The sequence below is a fragment of the Pyxicephalus adspersus genome, chromosome 2, assembly GCF_032062135.1.
Source record: "Pyxicephalus adspersus chromosome 2, UCB_Pads_2.0, whole genome shotgun sequence".
Taxonomy (NCBI): Eukaryota; Metazoa; Chordata; class Amphibia; order Anura; family Pyxicephalidae; genus Pyxicephalus; species Pyxicephalus adspersus.
Window position 1 is genome coordinate 116860361 of NC_092859.1, and position 20643 is coordinate 116881003.

The window sequence follows — 20643 nt, forward strand, 5'->3', positions numbered from 1 at the left end:
TTAGATAAAAATTTGAGTTTAATTTTGTTGGAGTTCCTTTCTAACATTATTGTGTTTCATTTATTCTTAGCAAAAGCAAAATTATGGTGACTATTTTCACCAAAAAATACAACATTCTGTACAAAATAAATAATACCATGTCTGGCTTATGAGAACTTTTCATATACTGTATCCAGTACCAAGTGTATTTTTTGTTAGAAAGGTGTCTATGTGCCTTTCTTTTCTTCTCTGCAAAGCTCAAATATGCTTAGCTGCAATAATACATCAGCAGATGAACTTTGGCTGAATTCTTTTTACAAGTGCTTTGGTCTAAAGTATTAGACAAAAAAAATAAAAATAATTCAGCTGGATGGCTATGGTCCTTTAGCTTGTTGTTTCCAGTAGATATGGCTATATTGCAGACTGTATTCAGGCTAAAGCACTATAAAGACATCAAATGACTGATCCAGTGACAGATGAACTAACAAGCACTGTACACAAAGTGCTGTTCTATTCTATGGAGGGGAAGGATGTGTGAGTGCCATCCCTCTGTGCTCTTCTCCAAAGGAAAGCACAGCCTTCATCTTGATCAGTCATTTATCAATACCAGGACTCATTTGTTCCTCATTTTAGATGCCCCAAAAAGGTAAGGTGTTTGGTAATGTTAGTAAATAGTAAAAACTCTCATTAATGATCAAGTATACCCCTCATATACTAATAGTAAAGATCCTTAAATACTGCACACTCAGAAGATATCGGATCTGCAGTGTACTGTGGCCTACATAAGTGAGCTGTTTACACTCCAAATTCATACAACTTTTTGACTGCATTATATACACATTATTTGGATTAAAAAAAGAAGTGTAACAAAGAAATTAACTATAGTCGTTTCTGCAAAGAAATAATTGTGTAGGAGGGGGATACTTTGCAGTACCGACTCTGGGTCACCTGCTGTCTTTGGCAGCACAATTAGAAAGATTTAAGTGTCGTACTCACCAAACACAGATGTTTGCAGCCAATAATAAATACATTAATTGCCAAAACAAGCTAAAACCTACCAACAATTTAGAATATTTAATGGTGTTGACTGTAGGTTATATTTATCTGTTTGGTTGTACAAAAAAATAATAAAAACTAAAATATAAAATTACTTTGCATGGGCACAACAGCTGTCATTGCTTGAGGAGGACAATGTGTGAAGATAACCATTACCTTCTCTGCATTCTCAAACAAAGCATACAAAATTTACATTAAGTTGTAAGGCTCCTGAGCATGAGTAGTCAAAGCCTGACATACATTTTTGCTTAAAAAAATCCTCTGCCAAGAGTGTTATAAATTATCATATTTCCAATCTCTCCTAGAGAGCAGTAATAAAACAACCATTCTGATGTGTAAAATATTAATGTTAAGCATCCTGCAAATGAAGACTATATGTAGACAATAGGAATAAAGCATCTTTAAATTCTTGTGCAGCTTTACAGCCTGATCTCTAAAGGTCCATTCAGACATTAGCTTCAAAAATGGAGGTTTAGGGCAGCTTTTTGTATTCTAATGCATTCTTCATTACATAGGTGATATCATTTTCATCATTCTCTTCAGGCTCACTGCTAGATTTTGACTGACTACTTAAAGGCATTTGTCCAGAGTTAATGGGATGTGCTCCAGGCTGTGTGTCCAAGAAGTCTGTAGTAAGCTGAGTTTCCATTGTAGGCATACTCTCTGGTGCTTCAGCTCGGTGCCTTCTCCCCAAACACAGTGGACCCGACCTGTTAAATAACTTGGCAATCCATGGCTTGGGCATCACATGCTCTAAACTCTCCTGCATTCTGACACCATCAAAACTTGTAAAATGGAGATCAACCTTTATAATGATGTCATTCTGTACATAATACAAACAAAAAAAATGAATAATATGATTAATAAAACAAAAAAAAACTAATGAGGGCTGAGAAATTTACCTGACATGTCTGTAGGCTATAAAGCCTAAGCATACAGTCTGCTTCTTCACCATCATCTTCCAGGGCCACTAGAGAATCCACTGGGTCACGTTTGCATGCTTTTGATTGATTTGCCATGTCCTATATAACGAAAAATATATTTTAAGGAAATTTAACTTCACTTAGTAAATGAGGCAACTCTTTGCTGACTTAACATGACTTCAGGTATCTAGTTTGTTTTACATTTTTTTGCACCCCAATATCACTGGAAAAAGGATCAAACTATTCTCTACAAGCCTAGATAGCACCATGCTTTCAGCATCATTGGGCTTTATTTATTAAAGCTTTCCAAGACTGGAGAAGTTAGACTATCATGGGGGAATCTTTGTGATTGCTATTAGATGGCAAATGTTTTATATTGTGGTGACCGCTAAAATCACCGGTTCCCGACCACGCATGCGCAGAGAGCCGGGTGTCACTCTCCCAGAGTGACATCATTACGACATAACCCCCGGCCACTCTCCCATCACAGATCTGAGCCTGCAATGGGAGAGTGGGCGGGTTGTGTGCAGGGACACAGCCCGCCCACTTCCCCAAGCCTGGGAACTGTACTGGGGATTGGTCTGCGGCTCTGGCCGGTGGGTTCCCCCAGCGGGTTCCTTCTCCTGACCCCGCGCGGGGGTGCACCGGCCAGAGCCGCAGACCATCAAAATTTTCTCGGTTGGCGACCGCTGGTCTATCTTCTCCAGTCTTGGACAGATTTGAAAAATCAGGTCTATGGTCTCAAGATACAGAGCAAATCCAACAGGCTTGTTTAGCACCCAACACTCAGCTACCCTAACACCCAATATTTATAAGGCAGTGAATATAATTTTCATCAACCACTCAATGCAAGTTAATATTCCATTTTTAAATGACAGTCATTGATTACACAATGGTGAATGTTTCTGCTTTGTACATAGCTCCCCTCAATGTAAGATGTAGTATACTGATAACTTCAGAAAAAAAAAAATAGTAAATATCTGGTAAATTATCATTTCTCATTCTCACTTACAGAAGGTTTGTACAGAATAATCTTGATGTCGGTTAGCTGAGCAGGAGTATGTGTCAGTTTTGCAAAAGTATGAATGAGGTTTGAGAACACCATTTTAAATCTTAATTCCACTTCAACTCCACATGAGAACTTTACCATTTGTTTAGGGATTTCTGGAAAATAAGACACATCAGATGGTGTTAAACTATGGAAAGCAATTCCAATACTCCTAAGTGTCAGTCTGATGAGACAATATTCAGCAACCACAAATATCCTACAAGAAAATTGTACTTTGTTAACTAAAAGTCTTGGGCCTAAAGTAATTGTTCTATGTAAAAGAGTTTATGCTAGAAACATGTTTGATTCTCCATTATATGTGAATGAGTGACCACTATACCAGCTATACTCTTTAGTTCCAGGATAACAATCATTTTATTAACCATCATAAGGACAAAAATCACCGTTATTCTCCATTATCTATGATCCTCATCTGATCAACTTTGTAAAATCAAGCAAATGCCATGAATTGGGATTCTTTATTCATTAGGTGGTATTTTTGTTTACTGAGCCGTTGATTATCAGGAATCATGATAACAGCTTAACATGTTACCCTGTATTTGGTTACCACACTGGAATTGAGCTTTCAAGCTTCAGTGTTTTATTAACTTAAAGAGGAACTCAAAACTGCAAAATAAAAAAATACACTTAACTTTAATCCCACAGGGCAGTCTGATCCGAGGCACCCAAGAGCGAGGTCAGGTGACGTAGGATGAAAAAAAAAATTTGCAGATCTCACTGCCCATGCATTTGCATTGGCAAATTTTTCTCTTTGTTTAAAAAGGCTCCTTCTGCGCATGCCCGAGATGCTCGGGCATGCACAAAAGGGGCGCCCAAGAGCCTCCTGGGATGCATGATGTAGGTATCCCGGGAGGCTTTGCACTTCCATTCATTCTCGATGGTCTAGGCCAGGGTCGGCAAACTCCAGCCTTTAGGCCACATATGGCCTAGCCGGTAGTTTGTTCCAGCCTAACGTCCCCTGGCTGATCCGGTCTAATGCCCACCGTTAGGAACTACTAGAGCCTCTGGAGCTCCGGTGCCGCTTCTTGCAGTTGCTCCCCTATTTACCGCGGCCGGCGTTGAAACTTCCGCCACCGCGGTAAATAGGGAAAGCTCCCTGAAGGTAAATCCCTCTCCTCTGCAGTGCATACAGAGGAGAGGGATTTCACTTCCGGCGGTGTTCTCTGGTGGTGGTGGAGCCATTGGGGCGGGTCCAGCCTAGTGTGCTCCCACCCACCCCATAAATGGCCTAGTAGCCATAAAACTTTGCCGACACCTGGCCTAGGCTATTGAGAATTAGGGGGCGGTGCTGAACCCTTTTTTTTTAAAAAGGGCGTTGCACCTAAAAAAGATAAAAACAACATAGTTTTTACCGTACAAAACAGGGTTGTCTACCCTTTTATGTAAAGTGAAAATGAAAAGTGAGTTTAGCTACACTTTAAAATCAGGAAGTCCACAAAGTGCAAAAAGCCAGCCAGCTCGTTAGAAGCACTGGCCTGGTTTATATAATTATGTGACAGATTTTTTTTTTGTGTGTGTTGCTGATGGTAGATAGTCAGAATAACTTTCCATTCTACTATACTGAGGTGGGTGCACACTCCAAAAGTGGCTGTATGCATAGGTAAAGAAAGGCACTGCACAGTCACACTAGGCAAACAAAAATATACTTTGCACACATATCTAATGACATCTTAGATGCTTTCTTTTGAAATCTATATCTCAATTCCAAAGAGGAAAGTAAGATTAGTTTTGTACACTAAGAGAAGATAAAATATAAATGGGCACAGTATCAGTGGCTCTGACATCATACCAATCGCTTTACAGAATACAAAGTGCAGACACTAGAGGGAACCATCTTCCCTACTTACTGCTTTGGTGATCCCACACAGTACTATGAAGTCTTTGACTTGCTGAAGTGCAAATTCTGTCAGTGAGAGCTCGACACTCTTTTAGGGAATGTCTTATTTCCATAACTTGTTTGCCAATTACCAGAGGGTCTCTGCCGATGTCTTCAGGTTGCATAGAAAGAAAAAAGACATTGTTACAAAATATGTCACTGTTCCTGTACTTTAAATATTTTGCAGTCACAATAAACTACCAGATCTTGGATATTTCTCCCTCAAAATACTTCTTATTGTGAACTTTGGTCACCACAATAAAAGCCCCTATAGTGTATGATTTTACATACAATTGAAGCAAAACTCCCGGCAAAACTCTGTGTGTGTTTACTCACACACAGCTTTGTATTGGTGTCCCTAATAGGGAGATTTCCTTACTTTCCGGACAGAAAGTAATAGAAAATCCTTCTTGTGCTAACATAGACAAAAGCCAAGGCAGTGTTTTAGTGTGGAAAACTGCAGGAAATAGGGGAAGCGTTAGAACTTCTGGCAGATTTATATCACTAACCCCCTACTTCTTGTATGGTGCTCACAGGTGAGGATGTAAGGGAAAATATCCCCAAATGGATCACAGAAAAGCCTGATAGACAGTTTTACTCTTTCCTACTTTATCCAACACTAAAAAATGTGAACTGTAGCTTAACAATGCAAATTAACTTTATAATCAATTACCTACTTCTTTGTTTGCTGTTCAGACCAAGAAGAAAAAGCCATGTTTAAGGTCCAAGCATGCACATGGCCGAAGAATCTCTCCACCCCAATATTATGGGACTGAGAGTCCAACTGCCAAGCAAAAGTACTATCTCATTGGACAAATTCCCCATAATCTGAGTACTAAGTAATTATGTTCACTCTCAAGCAAAGGGAAGATAAGTATTAATTACTGCAAGGAACGGGAGTAAGGCTATTTACACACGTGCAATAATTGGCGTTGGAAAGGCTCTTTCACGATCCTTTCCAATGACTAATGACTGACCATTCTGCTCCATAGAGGGGGAATAGGGAGAACAACAGAGCGGCACCCCACTGCCCTCTCTTCCCCTTCATTTTCATTACTGCATCTGCCAGGATGGTCGTTTGGACGATGGGCGATGAGCCTTGTACACACATTAGATTCTCATCCAATATCAGATGAAAACCATTGCACATGTGTACCTAGCCTAGGGAAAACCATTGGTGTGCATAAACAAACACATGTTCACTTTAAAGACATTTTATGATGGAACTGTTATTTAAACTCTATTTTAATGCTAATAAAATAAATCTGTCATTTAAATCTGATAAGATTTACCTTCAAGTACATCTTCTAACATGTTAGTAACTTTTTTTTCTTTCAGGATGTGCTTCTTCAGATATGTCATAAAGATCCCAGAGCTGAATTCTTCATCCTGGACTTCATAGGCTTCTGCATTCTCACTCCTGTTCACAGATATGCAAAAATATCTGATTCTAAGATTCTGTCACACATTATATATATGAAACCTCCCTCGCCCAATCCAAAAAAAAAGTCATTTAATTGTCAAGGACTGTCTTACACACTAATAGGATAGCACTGAAAATTGTTTTAAATATGTGTATGACAAGTAGCTCATTTACAGAAAAAGGAGATGAAGCGATTACTTATGTAAGACATCTAAATGCAAGTACTAAGTTCACTCTAGACACTGATCCAAAACAAGGCCCAGTTTTTAGTGTGCAATATTGTTTTAAGTGATGTCTCTAACACTACTGTAAGGACCAGTGTGGATGGCTTTTGTACCCTTCAGAGCCCATTCTATATTTTGAATAATTCTGAATAATCTCAAAAGTGTCTGAAATTTATGTCAAAAGTGTACAGCATTTTCTTATTGAAGTCCGCTAACTACTTCTGATTTTCTACTTTGTGTTTTCAGACTTTACATAAGCTCCATCTAGTGACCAATCGGCGTTATTTTACATAATGTTTATTTATTGTATGAGCAGTGTTTGTTTCCATTCTATTTCCATCCCATCAATTATTTTTTAGTGTTTGCAAAACATTCTGTGGCAGCATTGCAAAACAGTTACATTCCTATGTTATCGGTCAGCAGCAATTTTCCACCACATCATGTGATTTGGACAAAGACACTTTTCTATTGCATATTTAACATACCTATATTTGTATTGATATTACAACATGCTGTTTTATGCTTTGTGTTATGCAATGTTATTTCCTAACAATGTAATGTATTTTTTATCTGTGTGGCTGTACAACCAATCAATTACCAGGACATGTAGCCCAGGACCGGTGAAAACATAGTCGGCATGGCCAGTGAGGTGCACAAAGAAGGGATTACTTACTCCCTCCTCTTCATGGTGATCCTGGATGTGCTTTTCCCTGAGCATTTTGCATACATAGGTGTCATACAACAGCAAATAAAAAAAAATGTAAACAGTAAGTACAGTCGTGTACTTGATCCGTTAAGGGAATTGCAGATGAGAACTAACAGACCCTTAATATCTCCAAAAATGTTTCACTACACAATCACAGAAAGAATAAAAAAAAGATAAAATAAAGTTAAAATAGGGGTTATAATGTATATGCACTAAAATTAAAAAATATTGGTTTTATGAAGCAAAATCCAATGCATATAAGAATAAGGCTTTCATCTACAGTTTTCTTCCTTGTCCTATTCGGCTTGGTTCTACTTTCTGCGGATTTAAAAGAGCACTGAAAACCCATTTTTTCAAACTTGCCTACCCGTCTTCTTTTGTGTTTTGAAACCGCCACTAATTCCCACCACTACATATCCCCCCTCCTATTGTGTGTTAATTCCCCCACCTCCTAGATTGTAAGCCCTTCTGGGCAAGGTCTTCTCCTACTGTGTCACTGTCTGTATCTGTCTGTCATTTGCAACCCCTATTTAATGTACAGCACTGCATAATATGTTGGAGCTATATAAATCCTGTTTATTAATATTATTATTATTATTATTAATAATAATATTAATAATACCAATAATATTAATAATAATACAGTCAGAAGCACAGTATGATAGTTCTGTGTGTTATGGCACTTTGCACAAAGTACTGACCTCTTCTGTAGTCAGAAAATGTCCCAGGGAAAAAAAGAACCTGATCAATCAATATCGAAAACCTAATTTCATCATACAAGCTAACAATTAATTGATAGTTCAGTATAACAGGTAAAGCTGGAAAGCCATTTTTACACCCAGAAATGTGTTGTTTATTGGTTGACTTTGAGTGCATCACATCAGTGTTTGAGGAACCAGTGAGAACTCAGTGAGAAAGGTAACAGAAGCTTTGACCACATATGAACAGAGGAAGTACCACTTCCACTTAGCAGAAACAAACACATTTAGTGAAACTTCTCAGCCAGCCCAAATTTAGACACAAGAAAGCTAAACTACCTACTGTGGTAAGAACTCAGCATTAAGTGCAAAGTTTGAAAGCAAAGAAAAAAAATAATTTAAGCAGAAAGTTTACACAACTTCTAAGAAATGTTACTCTGCACACAGAGGCTTGGGTTAGCTCATGTATAAAGAAATCCACCTCCAGATTTTCAGCAAGGATTATTACGTGAAAGATTGATACAAAACTAGTTCATGAAAACTGGAAACCACTATGAGTTTTCTCATACTACCCAATATTACTAAAATATGCTATTTATGACTTCATACTAAATACATGTTAGTAAGACTAATGTAAAATCAGATTGCAAGATGTCTTGCCAGTTTAAAGGCAATCACCTGTCGAATAATGCGACCAAGCATTTGCCAAAATCACCTATTCAAGATGGCTCCTTTTCATCATAGGAAAAATATTAGTTCTTTCAACATGCATCTTCCAAGTCAGATTGTAAGTCCACACCTGTAATAGGAGCAGTAGATCTCCTGCTTGCTTTAGGCTACCTATGTGTATCGGTAATATCTGTAACTTTTTTAGCAAGAATTTAAAATGTGTCTATGGTTACCGCCAAGCCAGTATTTAGGTAGCCTTTCTAATGCAGAACAAATTGATATGCTATATAAAGACTAGAACATTTTATTGCAAACTAAATGACTTACGTGGCATATCCATAAACAGTGTTACCCAGTGGCTTCAGAGGAGTTACTACAGATACTGCACAGTCTGAATTATACCTAAAGATAAATAGATAAAATAGATATTAAAAAGTGCTACAAAAACCAAACATCTGTGTAAACATTTGTGGCTCCCTTATTGTATAGCAAGCCAAGTTGCTTACAGGCTTTTGGAATAGGCCAACTTAACCTTGTGTGGTAGCAAAACCAGTATTTTAGACTTTGGGACAGTAGGTTGGGGAATTACAGGAAGCAATAAAAAACAAATAAAAGAAATTCAAGCTATGACATTAACTTTGCACAACCTTTCTTTAGTACTATACTCTCAGGTCCTGTGTTTTGTAACGCGTGAGTGGAGATTTGAATACTAACACTAACACAATTCTTCTTCATCAACATACTGTACCTGTCCTGTCAGGTATATAGACATATGATATGAAATCAGGGGCCAGTTATTCATTAAAAACATGTGATCAATATTCAATGGAATCTTTATAAAGCAGAGAATCTGCCATTCCCTCAAACATTCTCTGGTGTAGAATCAATTACTTCCATTGAAATACATAGACCTGGATGATTCTCCACCAGGGGATGTTTGATAAAATGTCTTATTTCCTACTTTATAAACAATGCATGCTTCCAGTTGATAAAAATATCTTGCTGTTGCACATTTCACATTTTTATGCAGAGTTTCAGTGTATGGGATTAAGCACAACATTGCTTCTTCTTAAAAAAAAGGCACATACCATTTCCTGCAGGTATCTAGAAGAACCACATTTAACGAAGTCCTTCTTTCTTGCATCTTCTGTAGGATTTTCTGTACACTGATGCAATTTTCAGGCCTGTATGGTTGGGGAGCATCTATGGGAACCATGTAGTTTCTTCCAGAACGTTCATATCCATGACCAGCGTAATAAAATAGACCTTAATTAGCCATAAAAAAATTTATACAATAAGTTGATATAAGTTAAGGGTGCAAAATTTTATGTGTGCTATCATTTCTATCATTTTGTGTTGCATTCTAAAAATGTCTTTGTTTAATACATAAATAGAGCTTCATGCAAATCATATGACTCAATACAGGTTTTTACACTGCACCAACATACATAACAATTTATTGATAATATTATTGGTATTATTTTGTGAAACAAAGATCACTGTAAATTGACTTATTTCCACATTGCACAAATATATATATATATATATATATATATATATATTTATACATTTCATTGTTTTTTATCCAATGTCAAAACATATAAAGCACATTATTTTTACTACGGTAGCAAAAGTGTTTCAAAATGGAAAAGGATAGGGATATAACAAACATTGGTATGAAGTGTGTTAGTTGGCAATAAATGCAAGAAAGGAATACAGGGGGGTATGAGAATAGGTAGTATTTTTAGAAGAGAAGTGTGGGGGTTAGGACAGCGGAGCAATATATTTAGGAATAGAGTACAGGTTTTGTGGCAATGGGCAGTATGTACAGGAAAGTAGTGTGGTAGGCACGACATAGTTTAGTATGTGCAAGAGTCAAATGTAGAAGATATGACAGGGAGATGTATGTGTAGACAGATTGAGGATGATATGACAGCAGACAGCATGTGCAGGAAGGTTTAACATCATACACTATGTACAGTCAGGAGAAAATTGCAGAGGTTAACATACGTGTCTGGGGGCTGTGCTCTGAGAAGTGCACACAGGATAAGGACTGGGCACTGAGGAGTTTAGTTAACATATAGTTAAAGAATAGACACTAGGGGGTAAATACTTATATGCTGGGAATAGGTCACTTAGGAGTAAATGCACAAGCTCAATACTCTTTACTAAGGAGTTAGTGCTTATACGCTGTGGGATTGAAGGCTAAAAACTGTCACGTTGGTGGTTGATCACTATTATTCAATGAATGCACATACACTAAAGACTGATCACTTAGGGGTTATGTGCATGTGTAAGTTGCAGATAACCAAAGAATCCCTAGACTGACAAGGGACAGAGGTTGAGAAAACACTAATGGTTTGGAAAGGAGATACAAAGGGATGAGTCAATGGGTTATACACAGAAAGGTATACAGGTAGTCCTCGGGTTAATATTTTTTATTTAGATTTATATGGCGCCAACATATTACGCAGTGATGTACATTAAATAGGTTACATACGAGATAGGGACTGTAAGTTTGTTCTTAAGTTGAATTTGTATTTAAGTTGGACCAGTTACATTATTTTAATAAAATGCAAAATGGACAGATGTTTGTCTCAACATATTAGACAGCGTGGTGTCAGTTACTGTTTAAAATCCTCACTGTGAGTTATTCACAAACAAAGTAAAAAAAAAAAAAAAATCTTTATTGAGCCTAGACATTCATTAACTTCTGGAGCAAGCTGAGCTTTGATGTGCAAAGTGTAATAACTGCAGAGATTGTTTTGGTCATTAAAGAGTTACAAGAGGTTGCAGAAAGAGCTCACCCCCCCCAAGATCACCCACAACCTCAGCTGTGTTTAGCAAAAGATTTCTTCTGCAAGTCATGGAAACTGCCCCCTCCAAGCTTTCCTTCTGCACACAGCAAGGGAAGCCCTGTTTGTATCTAGGAGGCGTCCATATATTGGATGTCCTTAACTCGGGGACTACCTATATTTAGGTCAATAATCCAATGAAGCCAGGGAGTTTGTGCGGGCAAATGGTCGGGCAGATGTTGCACTGGACAGCATATATGGTCAAACAATGGAATGGACAATATTGTGGTTGGTATCGTATTTTTGAATGCGGGAGGAGGATTGCAAAGTTAAGATCAATTTGTGTGTGCTATAAGAAGGAAACAGGAAAGAGCGGGGGGCTGGCGATGGGACACAGAGGAAAGAACAATCTGTGTGTTGGAGTCCTGATGTCACTGGGCAAGAGGTAAATTACAAAGTAGCCATGTAAATATGGAAATTACAAATTATACAATATAAGACTTAGCTGTCAGGTAAGTCCCACTGGATAGGTATATAGGTTAAACAGTTGGGGAGGCAGGAAAAGCGGTTAGAAAAGGGGTTGTTAAAATAAAACCCAAGTGTCAGCTAGGCTTTAAATTGCCTTACGCTCATTTCATGAAGGTAATACTAAGCATACACTGTGTAATATACCCACGTGGCTAATTTGGATTGATATTATGATCATACTTTAGATTTAATTTGATTCTATTTGCTCAATCTATACCATCCAGCAATATTGTGGTAATATTGACATTTTATCTGAATAAAAAATCAATTGACACAAAAATGTAATAACATTTTGATTATTTGAATTTTTGTTGAATTGATCTTTTATTCAACTGTCAAAATACTGTCTGGCAATTTAAACAACAGTATAAGTCTTTTAAAAAATTGTGACAGATATTTTCAGCTAGATCCAGTGAGATAAAAAAATGACAGTCAAATGACTGAAAATAAAAATGCTTCTACTTTTGTTAAAGCAATGTGAATAAGGCTCCTATTTTTGATTACATACAGTGGCCTGATTTATTAAAGCTCTCCAAGGCTGAAGAGGATACACTTTCATCAGTGTAGCTGGGTGATCCAGCAAGCCTGGAATGGATTTCTTCAAAGTTTTTTGCTTTTTGCTAGCAAATGTTTTGAATCCTGGACCAGACCCATTTCAGGTTTGCTGGATCACCCAGATTCACTGATGAAAGTGTATTCTTTCCAGTCTCGGAGAGCTTTAATAAATCAGACCCAATATGTATAGCATGCATTATTTACTTCAGTCATTGTATTTAAGTGCTGCATTCCTTTTTTCTTTACATTAACTATATGCAGACGCTAAAGGTCCCATTGCTTATCACTGAATGAAAATGTTAAAAATGTGAGGTCACAATTTCTCTTTAAACCCAAGCTGGTTACAACGCACAGTTTCTTGACCTTCACAAGGTCACTTAGGGCTGGCTGTGGCTTTTTGTGGGTATTATTAGCAAGTGATGCAAACGTTCCTGGAAGGGAAATATATATCCACACCAGCAACAGGCCAGAAAGCATCACAAGCCTGTGCATGGGATACTTTAAAACCAAGTATCCCAAGAGTAACTAACCTAGATCACAAGGATTATTACAGCTTACATTATTCATTACTTTTCCTGAATAGTTTATTTTGCAATATTACTTTTATTTTATACACTGTAGACTCACCATACATTCCTATGTCCAGGAGCTGTAGAAACTGATTGACTGCTGTGAGCATTTCTTCCTGAGTCAAGTCTACAAGTGAGATAACACAGAAGCCCAATTTTCTGAGAAGAACAGACAACTCGCATACATCAACCATAGGAGCCAAGAGATTGGGATGACTGATGTACCCATTATTACCAATTAGCAAAGCGACTTTTCCAGCAGCTGTCAGGAAAAAAAATACTTTTTAGATGCCATAAATCTGTAGCAATCAGTTAAAATGTATGTGCTAAATTTTACACCTTGAAATATGTTTCCAATATATGAAGGGGTCTTCAAAAAGTTTCCACACTTTTATTTTTTCATTGTAAATGTTGAGGTCTGGAAGACTAGTAATTGGTCATTTCTGAGAGTATCATGTATCTAGTTTGTTTGGCAAGCCAGCTGACCTTGCAGTTTAGTATATAAGTTGGTATGCTGTGGTGAATATAGCTGTGAAACTTGTACCAAGGAGGAACAGCGTTCTGTCATACGCTTTTTGTGTTGTTGCACAATGCCCGCCCCCACACTGCTGCCTACACATTGGAAACCCTGAACGATGAATGATTGAATGATGGAATAATCCCATATTGATATTAAAAAACACTCACCGAAGTATCTTTCTGGTGGTTTTGTACCTGCAAGGCAAAACATGGAGTTATATGGAGATAGCATGACACAACAGCTGCACATGAGCAAATATGTCTTGGTGCCTGGACTGTTACTTAAATGAGGATTATTTAAAACAAACCTAGACTGAAAAAATACAAAGAGTAGCTCTTCATTTGAAAATACCTAATGCCTGGCTGTTGATCCAAAGATAAATGAATGAAAACCCATAACTTACATAAAACTTAAAATAATAACAATTATTCATATTACCTCATTCACTATTATTGGTATTATTATTAAATATTAGTACTACTTACTAGTAATGCTAGTAACCAATACTACTAATAAAAACCTTCCACTGACTTTACTAGCTGCATGCTTGTTCCAGGCCAGTGACTTGAGACAGCCAGGGAGAAAGTTATTTTAGAAGTAGGTAAGCAATTTCAGCAACCATGTATCATTTTCATGAGCACATCACACTATTGTATGCAGCTTTCATCTCTCCACTTGGGTCAGTGGGTACATTGACAAATGTTTTTTTTTATTTTATTTTGTTTCCATACCTAAAGTAAAGCCAGTTAAAAATAAGTGGGATTTCATGGTGTCGTTGGGGGAAAGGGAATAGAATTGTTATTTTGAATTAGGAAATCAACTCCTTTGTATAGTAAATAGGTTTTAAAATGTAATTCCAGCCAAAATTATTTTTTCAGCATTTTAAATACAGTGGGGAAGAACTGGAACCCTGTCTGAATTTATTGCTCCTTAAGTAATACTCCTACCTATAGTCCAAGTGACAGGGAGACTTTTCCCAACAAGGATAATACCCATCTACAGAGTGCATATCATACTTATTGGGTTCTCAAATATACATTGTACAGACAGAAACGTATACAGCACAGTCACTATATTTTGTATTGAATACATTGAATGCATATGAAAAGCAATGCCATCTTACTGCATGAGTGACTTTTATGTTGGTGACTTTTACAAGTGGTGACTTTTATGTGGACACCACATCTATCCATACATGAATTGGAAGTGAACTTTTTGTAGTGTTTATTGGCATTCACCAATCACAGCAATACAAAATGTCTCTTGGTTAAATAAAAAGGATGCATCAAGGCATGTTTAATTTCCTCACTGTGTCCTTTTGGTTCTATGTTTGCCTGCGGGAGGGGTGTAGTGATTTCTCACTCATGTTCTGTCTCAGTGAGCACTGTAATTGCAAGAAATAATAAAAAAAATACTTCCTGAAATGAAAATGTTCTGGAATAAGTTACCAACTAAATGCACAAAAATAGATTCTCAGGGTGTGGTCTGTAATACTTAACTTGCAAAACAAATTAATTACCTGGCAATACTGAAGGTGGTGATGGTTGCTGGAGAATGATGTCTTCCTCTGAAAGAAAAAGACAATTTATGTGACCCTCACAGCCCATAAATACCAGCTGATGTTATAAACATAAAGAAACTAAGTGTATTTTACCAATGCTTAGTTCAGCAGGTTCACTCCATCTTTCCCCATGAGTATTAGTCACACAGCACAGGTAGTTACCACAGTCTGTGGGCTTCATTGAATGAATCTACAAAAAAATTATATTAATGATATAGTTTATATGGAAATCTGTCATTTAAAGCAGAACTGAGCTGCATGTCCCCATAAAGAAAATATTATAAACTGGTATATAAGTAAAAAAGTACATCACCTGTCGCTTCTGTAAAATAAAACCTGCCTCCAAATTTTTTTTACATTTTTTTACAAGTCAAATTCACAAAGCCATCATGCTGATCGGAGTGTATTATAAGTATTCCCTTTGGAACCAAACTTTTAAATTCAAAATCCCATTGTGTTTGTGTAGGTTTGCATTTATATACACAACCTGAACATTATTGGCTTTCTTGTTTGTTGTTAATAGACTGAGTCTTACAATTGGTCAACACCTACTTTCTGTGACCACAAGTTATGCTCCTGCCAATAAAAACACATTGGGCCTGATTTATTAAAGCTCTCCAAGGCTGGAGAAGAACCACTTCCATCAGTGAACCTGGGTGATTCAGCAAACCTGGAATGGATTTGGTCCAGGAATGAAAACATTTGCTAACAAACAGCAAATTACTTTTAGGAAATCCATTCCAGGTTTGCTGGATCACCCAGGTTCACTTATGAAAGTGTATTTTCTCCAGCCTTGGAGAGCTTAAATAAATCAGGCCCAAAGTTTTTTGCTGGGATGCTGGGAGATGTAATTTGGAATTTTTGTTCTCCATGCTGTTTATGTGTTGCAAGTGTCACATTGTCACACATAGAAGACACGTCAATGGTTGAATTCAGTGATGAGAGGGAGTGAGTTGTAGGGCAGTGTGCAAGTATTACTGGCCCATAAAACAGGTATTTCTATACTTTCCTTCCCCTTAATTATCAGCATGGTTGCTTTTAGAACTTGTTTTGCTAGGTATAGTTTGGCTTTAACAGTGAAATAAAACTGAAATCTGGCCATGCCCTTGTCTGCTCCTTTATGTATCATAGCCAATAATTTATTCAGAGTATCATCACCATTCCAAGCACACAAAATCCTTTGACTCATGTTTTAGATTAGGTTGTGAAGAATGTAACCAAAGCCAAGAAAATATTAGCTACACTACCAACACTAGATGTTTCTTTAAAAATGAATTCTGTTCTAAAGACTAAACTCATAAACTGCATGGAACAAATGACTGCTACACACACATAAAAAACAGCATAGGTGTATGCACTGGGGCCACATTTCAGTCATCTTTAAAACCAGCTACTGTCCTTCAATCATTTCTGTGATCTTGTAATCAACGTTACTCTGCTTTGTGCCACAACCTTGTGATATATGTAACAGGTAATGCTAGAAAAGCTACAGTGTGTGTATGTTGATGCTATAAAATCTACAATGAATGCAAAAGTCTTGCAAATTTCTGTTTTTGCATTCTATTCTATTACCTCTACAATGATAAGTATAATAGACATTTTTTTACAATTATAAAGCATGAAAAAAACACTGTCATAGAAAACTACAAATGAAAACTGCAGTCTCACCATGATTTGCTTCTCCGTTCCATGAGGCAGACCATTGTGGTACCACTGGTATTTTGGTGCTGGAATTCCCAAAGCAATGCATTGGAGGTTGGCAGGCTTGTGGGATTTTACTTGTGCAGAGAGCGGATTGCAGACTATTATAGGTTCACCATTCCAATCAAGAGGAAGACAGCCTGATAAAAAAAATGATCTAGATTTGTTCACTTGTAAACTACTGTATATGGAGAAAAAATATGACATTATTATGATTATTATTTCATTTTTATAATGAGGGGGCCAAGCAAATAGCACATTTTGCTCAATCCATTACAGCTTCATTCATTTTTAGGAAAAAATGCAATAGCTCAACATAAAGTTGAAACTGTAAAGGAGAATAGAAGACAGGTTCTCATTCTAACAAGTGAATAGGTTGTCCAATAATTATGTTTAATATGTTGACAAATACATCCCTAATGAAATGCTGCTGTTTCCATGGTTTAAATTAATAGACTCGCAATTATTTTGGGTGAATTCACTTTTGGAAGAATGTTAGAACGTTGCTGTGTTTGTGCTCCACAAATGATCTGCTTTTGAAATCTTACCCTCGGGAATGTTCCTTAGCACTTTCACCTTTGCCCACAGGCTGAACAAGAAGAGGTGGCGCTGGTCATTTACACGACAGACATACAGATTTGTTTTTCTGGCCACGATGTGCAGGTCAGGAAGGGTGGCCTCTGGAATTTCTTGTGACCCTTCGGACTGATGAAAGGAAAAACTCATGTTACTCACAATATAATAAACACAAATTCTTGTGGGTTTAAAGGGGTTACTGAATGCTGTTTTAGGTGCATGTTGATGATGGAACTGGCAAAATTTCCCTTAACACGGTAAACTGCAACTGTGAGCTAACCAGATGTGAAAGAATAGGATTTCGACCTGAAATGCATATTGATGCAGAAAACTTGTATTTTACTGCAGAAAAATGGACAAAATTGAGTAGACCTTGAAACTTTATATTGGCCAAACATATTTAAAAAAAATTGTTCCATACAGTTAAAAAGCTACCTTAACGGTCCATTTTATTTGCATATAGACAGATAAGCTCTTTTACTACATAGTTATTAGTAAATATAAAGGACAATGTGCAGTTTGATTGCAAGTTGAGATTAGTTTAGGTATTAAACAAATCAGCCAATTGAATGTTTGTTCTTTTTGCTTACCTGCACTATCTATCTATCTACTAACTACCTACCTACCCGCTGAAATGTAGACGATAGGGAGATAATGTGTGCAAGCTTCTGAACTTAATGAAGCAGGGAGTTTATGCATTTTGCATGTTTTGTAATCAAAATAGAAGTCTACCCATTTTGATTTAGCTTTGAGTAAATAAAAAAGGGTTCGATCATTTGAAATGTTTTCATTGCTGTCCATTAGTTAAATTTTGACACAATACCTGACGGGTGAAATCATCCCAGTACAGATGCAGACTGGCATACACAACAACAGTTCTCACCTTTCCTCAAAAAATGTTTTGGACATGCTACTACGACAGATTGACAGTAAACATCTGGGGGTGTCCCAGAAAACCCCTCTCGCGTCTGTTCATAGTTAACAAATAGGGGCAGGAGCTAATTGCCCACTCATCAAAATGACTAGAATGCTTTTCCATATTTGAAAATGCAGAGATGGGGGCTGCTCGGCCCTGTTGTAGCTTCCTGGCAAAAGCCCAGAGACTCCAAGGATAAAATCAGAACAGTGCACATATACAATCAGTGCAGCAGCAATACTGCTTCCAGAGCACACAAATCTCACAACTTTCATTGAAAACATACAAATGCAAGGAGCACATACAGATAATGATTGAATAATAAACTGAATCATGTATGCATTCAGGTAAACAACTAATATGGTTTATAGAGCTCTCTGGGGTTTGTTAAATATATTGAATATTGAGAAAAATTATATTTTATCTACAGATGGAGCACTTGGCCCTTGGCTTCCTAGGCAACTTAAAAAAACAGTGACATTTTCCATAATTTTTAACTCTGTTGTCAGCTATCCTTTTGTGTTGCAACAACTACTGTTGCATTCTCCAATCCAACCGAGAAAATGATTAATAACCATAACAAGTGTACAGTGCAAAAGCATAGATCTCTAACCTGGTGGATTCCCAGAAGAATATAAAAAATGTCAAATATTTGGATTGTACAGTATCCACCAAAAACTATACATTGAATCTATAGATCAGTATTTTCTAGATAAAGTGAGTATTGTTTTTTAGAATATCAACTAGTTTTGCTGCCTTTTTGTTCATAGGATCTTGTTGAGTGATATTAAATAAAGGTAACAAACTGATGATGGGCTTAAAATTGAAGGGTGGTAGATCTGCTTGTGGTAACCTTTTAAATATGAAGATCTATTTAGTTAATAAACTGCTATGTGAGTGGCTGTCATATGTAACTTTGTTACTTTGCCCTCCATACATCTCTGTAGCGTGTTTTATTATTATTTTACAAAGATTTAAATTTCACTCCAAACAAGCAAATGTCTCTTTAAACTGCTACACATCTTAGACCTAACAAGAACGTGTTTTCAATACCTACAACAAACAAAGACAAAAAATCATTACCAATATCATACCCAAGAGGATTAAAATGAACCTGCCAAGGTGTGTATCTTTTTAAATCTAATATTTCCAAGAAAATTACCTATTTGTTTCCTATCCTATGGTTATTGCTCAGTTTTGGGGGGCGGTGCATCAGCATCTTTTTGAGTTGGTTTCCAAACCGATCCAGGGGGATCCTGACTTATCTTTTGAGATCAGTATTTTGCTTAATACAAAGGTTATTAGATATAGTTGTTGTTAAAGATTTATTCCTGTATTTCCTTTGTCTTATTGTCCCAATATCATCCTCTTTCCTCCCTTCTTCCCATAATTTTTTATTTTCTTTCTTTTGTTTTCCAATTCTTTCCTTTCTCCCTTTTCCTCTTTTGTATCCTTATAGGCTGGGCTTTGTGAACCTTTTATGGTATGTGAAATATTCGTAGAAATATTTTATTGAATGACTTTAGTTGTACAACTGCTTACATTTAAATGGCTGATGGACTCTTCTGCAAATCCCAGACGGAAGTTTACTGGGGGTCCCCTAACTCATTACAATTACAATTTCGAGCTTTGTATATTTCATTATCCTTCTTTTAAAAAGAATATCTTTTTAATATTATATGTTCACTATACCTAAATCAGTATTTCATTATAGCTGTTTTATTATTATTATTATTATTAATAAACAGGATTTATATAGCGCCAACATATTACGCAGCGTTGTACATTAAATAGGGATTGCAAATGACAGACTAATACTGACAGTGATACAGGAGGAGAGAACCCTGCCCCGAAGAACTTACAATCTAGTAGGTTGGGAAATTTCACACACAATAGGATGGGAGATATGTAGTGGTAGTTTCAAAAGACAGAAGAAGATGGGTAGGCAAGTTTGAAAAAATGGGTTTTGAGCTCTCTTTTAAATGAGCAGAAAGTAGGAGCAAGCTGAATAGGGCGAGGGAGACCATTCCAGAGAGTAGGGGCAGCTCTAGAGAAGTCTGGTATCCGTGCGTGTGATAAGGTTAAGAGTGAGTAAGTCATTAGTAGGTCATTGGAGGAGCGGAGAGAGCTGCAGGGGGAGTATTTTTTTACCAGGTCAGAAATGTAAGTGGGACAAGCACAAGCACAGGAGCTTAAATTTGATTCTAAGGTGAAATGGAAGCCAATGGAGAGAACTACAAAGAGATGCAGAGGAAGAGGAGCGGAGGGAAGGATGGATGAGTCTGGCTGCAGCATTCAT

General features: G+C 37.0%; 1 protein-coding gene across 4 annotated transcripts in view; it reads right to left on the reverse strand.

Annotated features, from left to right (window-relative positions):
* LOC140324292 (mucosa-associated lymphoid tissue lymphoma translocation protein 1-like) overlaps positions 1-20643 on the reverse strand; it is a 39779-nt gene continuing 19136 nt past the window's right edge. For all 4 annotated transcript variants that reach the window (XM_072402049.1, XM_072402047.1, XM_072402048.1 and 1 more), the window contains exons 4-16: positions 17401-17557; positions 16820-16992; positions 15245-15341; positions 15110-15157; positions 13758-13784; positions 13129-13332; positions 9712-9889; positions 8951-9025; positions 6196-6323; positions 4875-5015; positions 2971-3122; positions 1938-2057; positions 1-1858 (exon numbers count right to left, since the gene is read on the reverse strand). In XM_072402049.1, the coding sequence (XP_072258150.1) occupies positions 1508-1858; positions 1938-2057; positions 2971-3122; positions 4875-5015; positions 6196-6323; positions 8951-9025; positions 9712-9889; positions 13129-13332; positions 13758-13784; positions 15110-15157; positions 15245-15341; positions 16820-16992; positions 17401-17557 (1851 nt within the window). In that variant the 3' untranslated portion in view covers positions 1-1507. The remainder of the gene's footprint in view (positions 1859-1937; positions 2058-2970; positions 3123-4874; positions 5016-6195; positions 6324-8950; positions 9026-9711; positions 9890-13128; positions 13333-13757; positions 13785-15109; positions 15158-15244; positions 15342-16819; positions 16993-17400; positions 17558-20643) is intronic.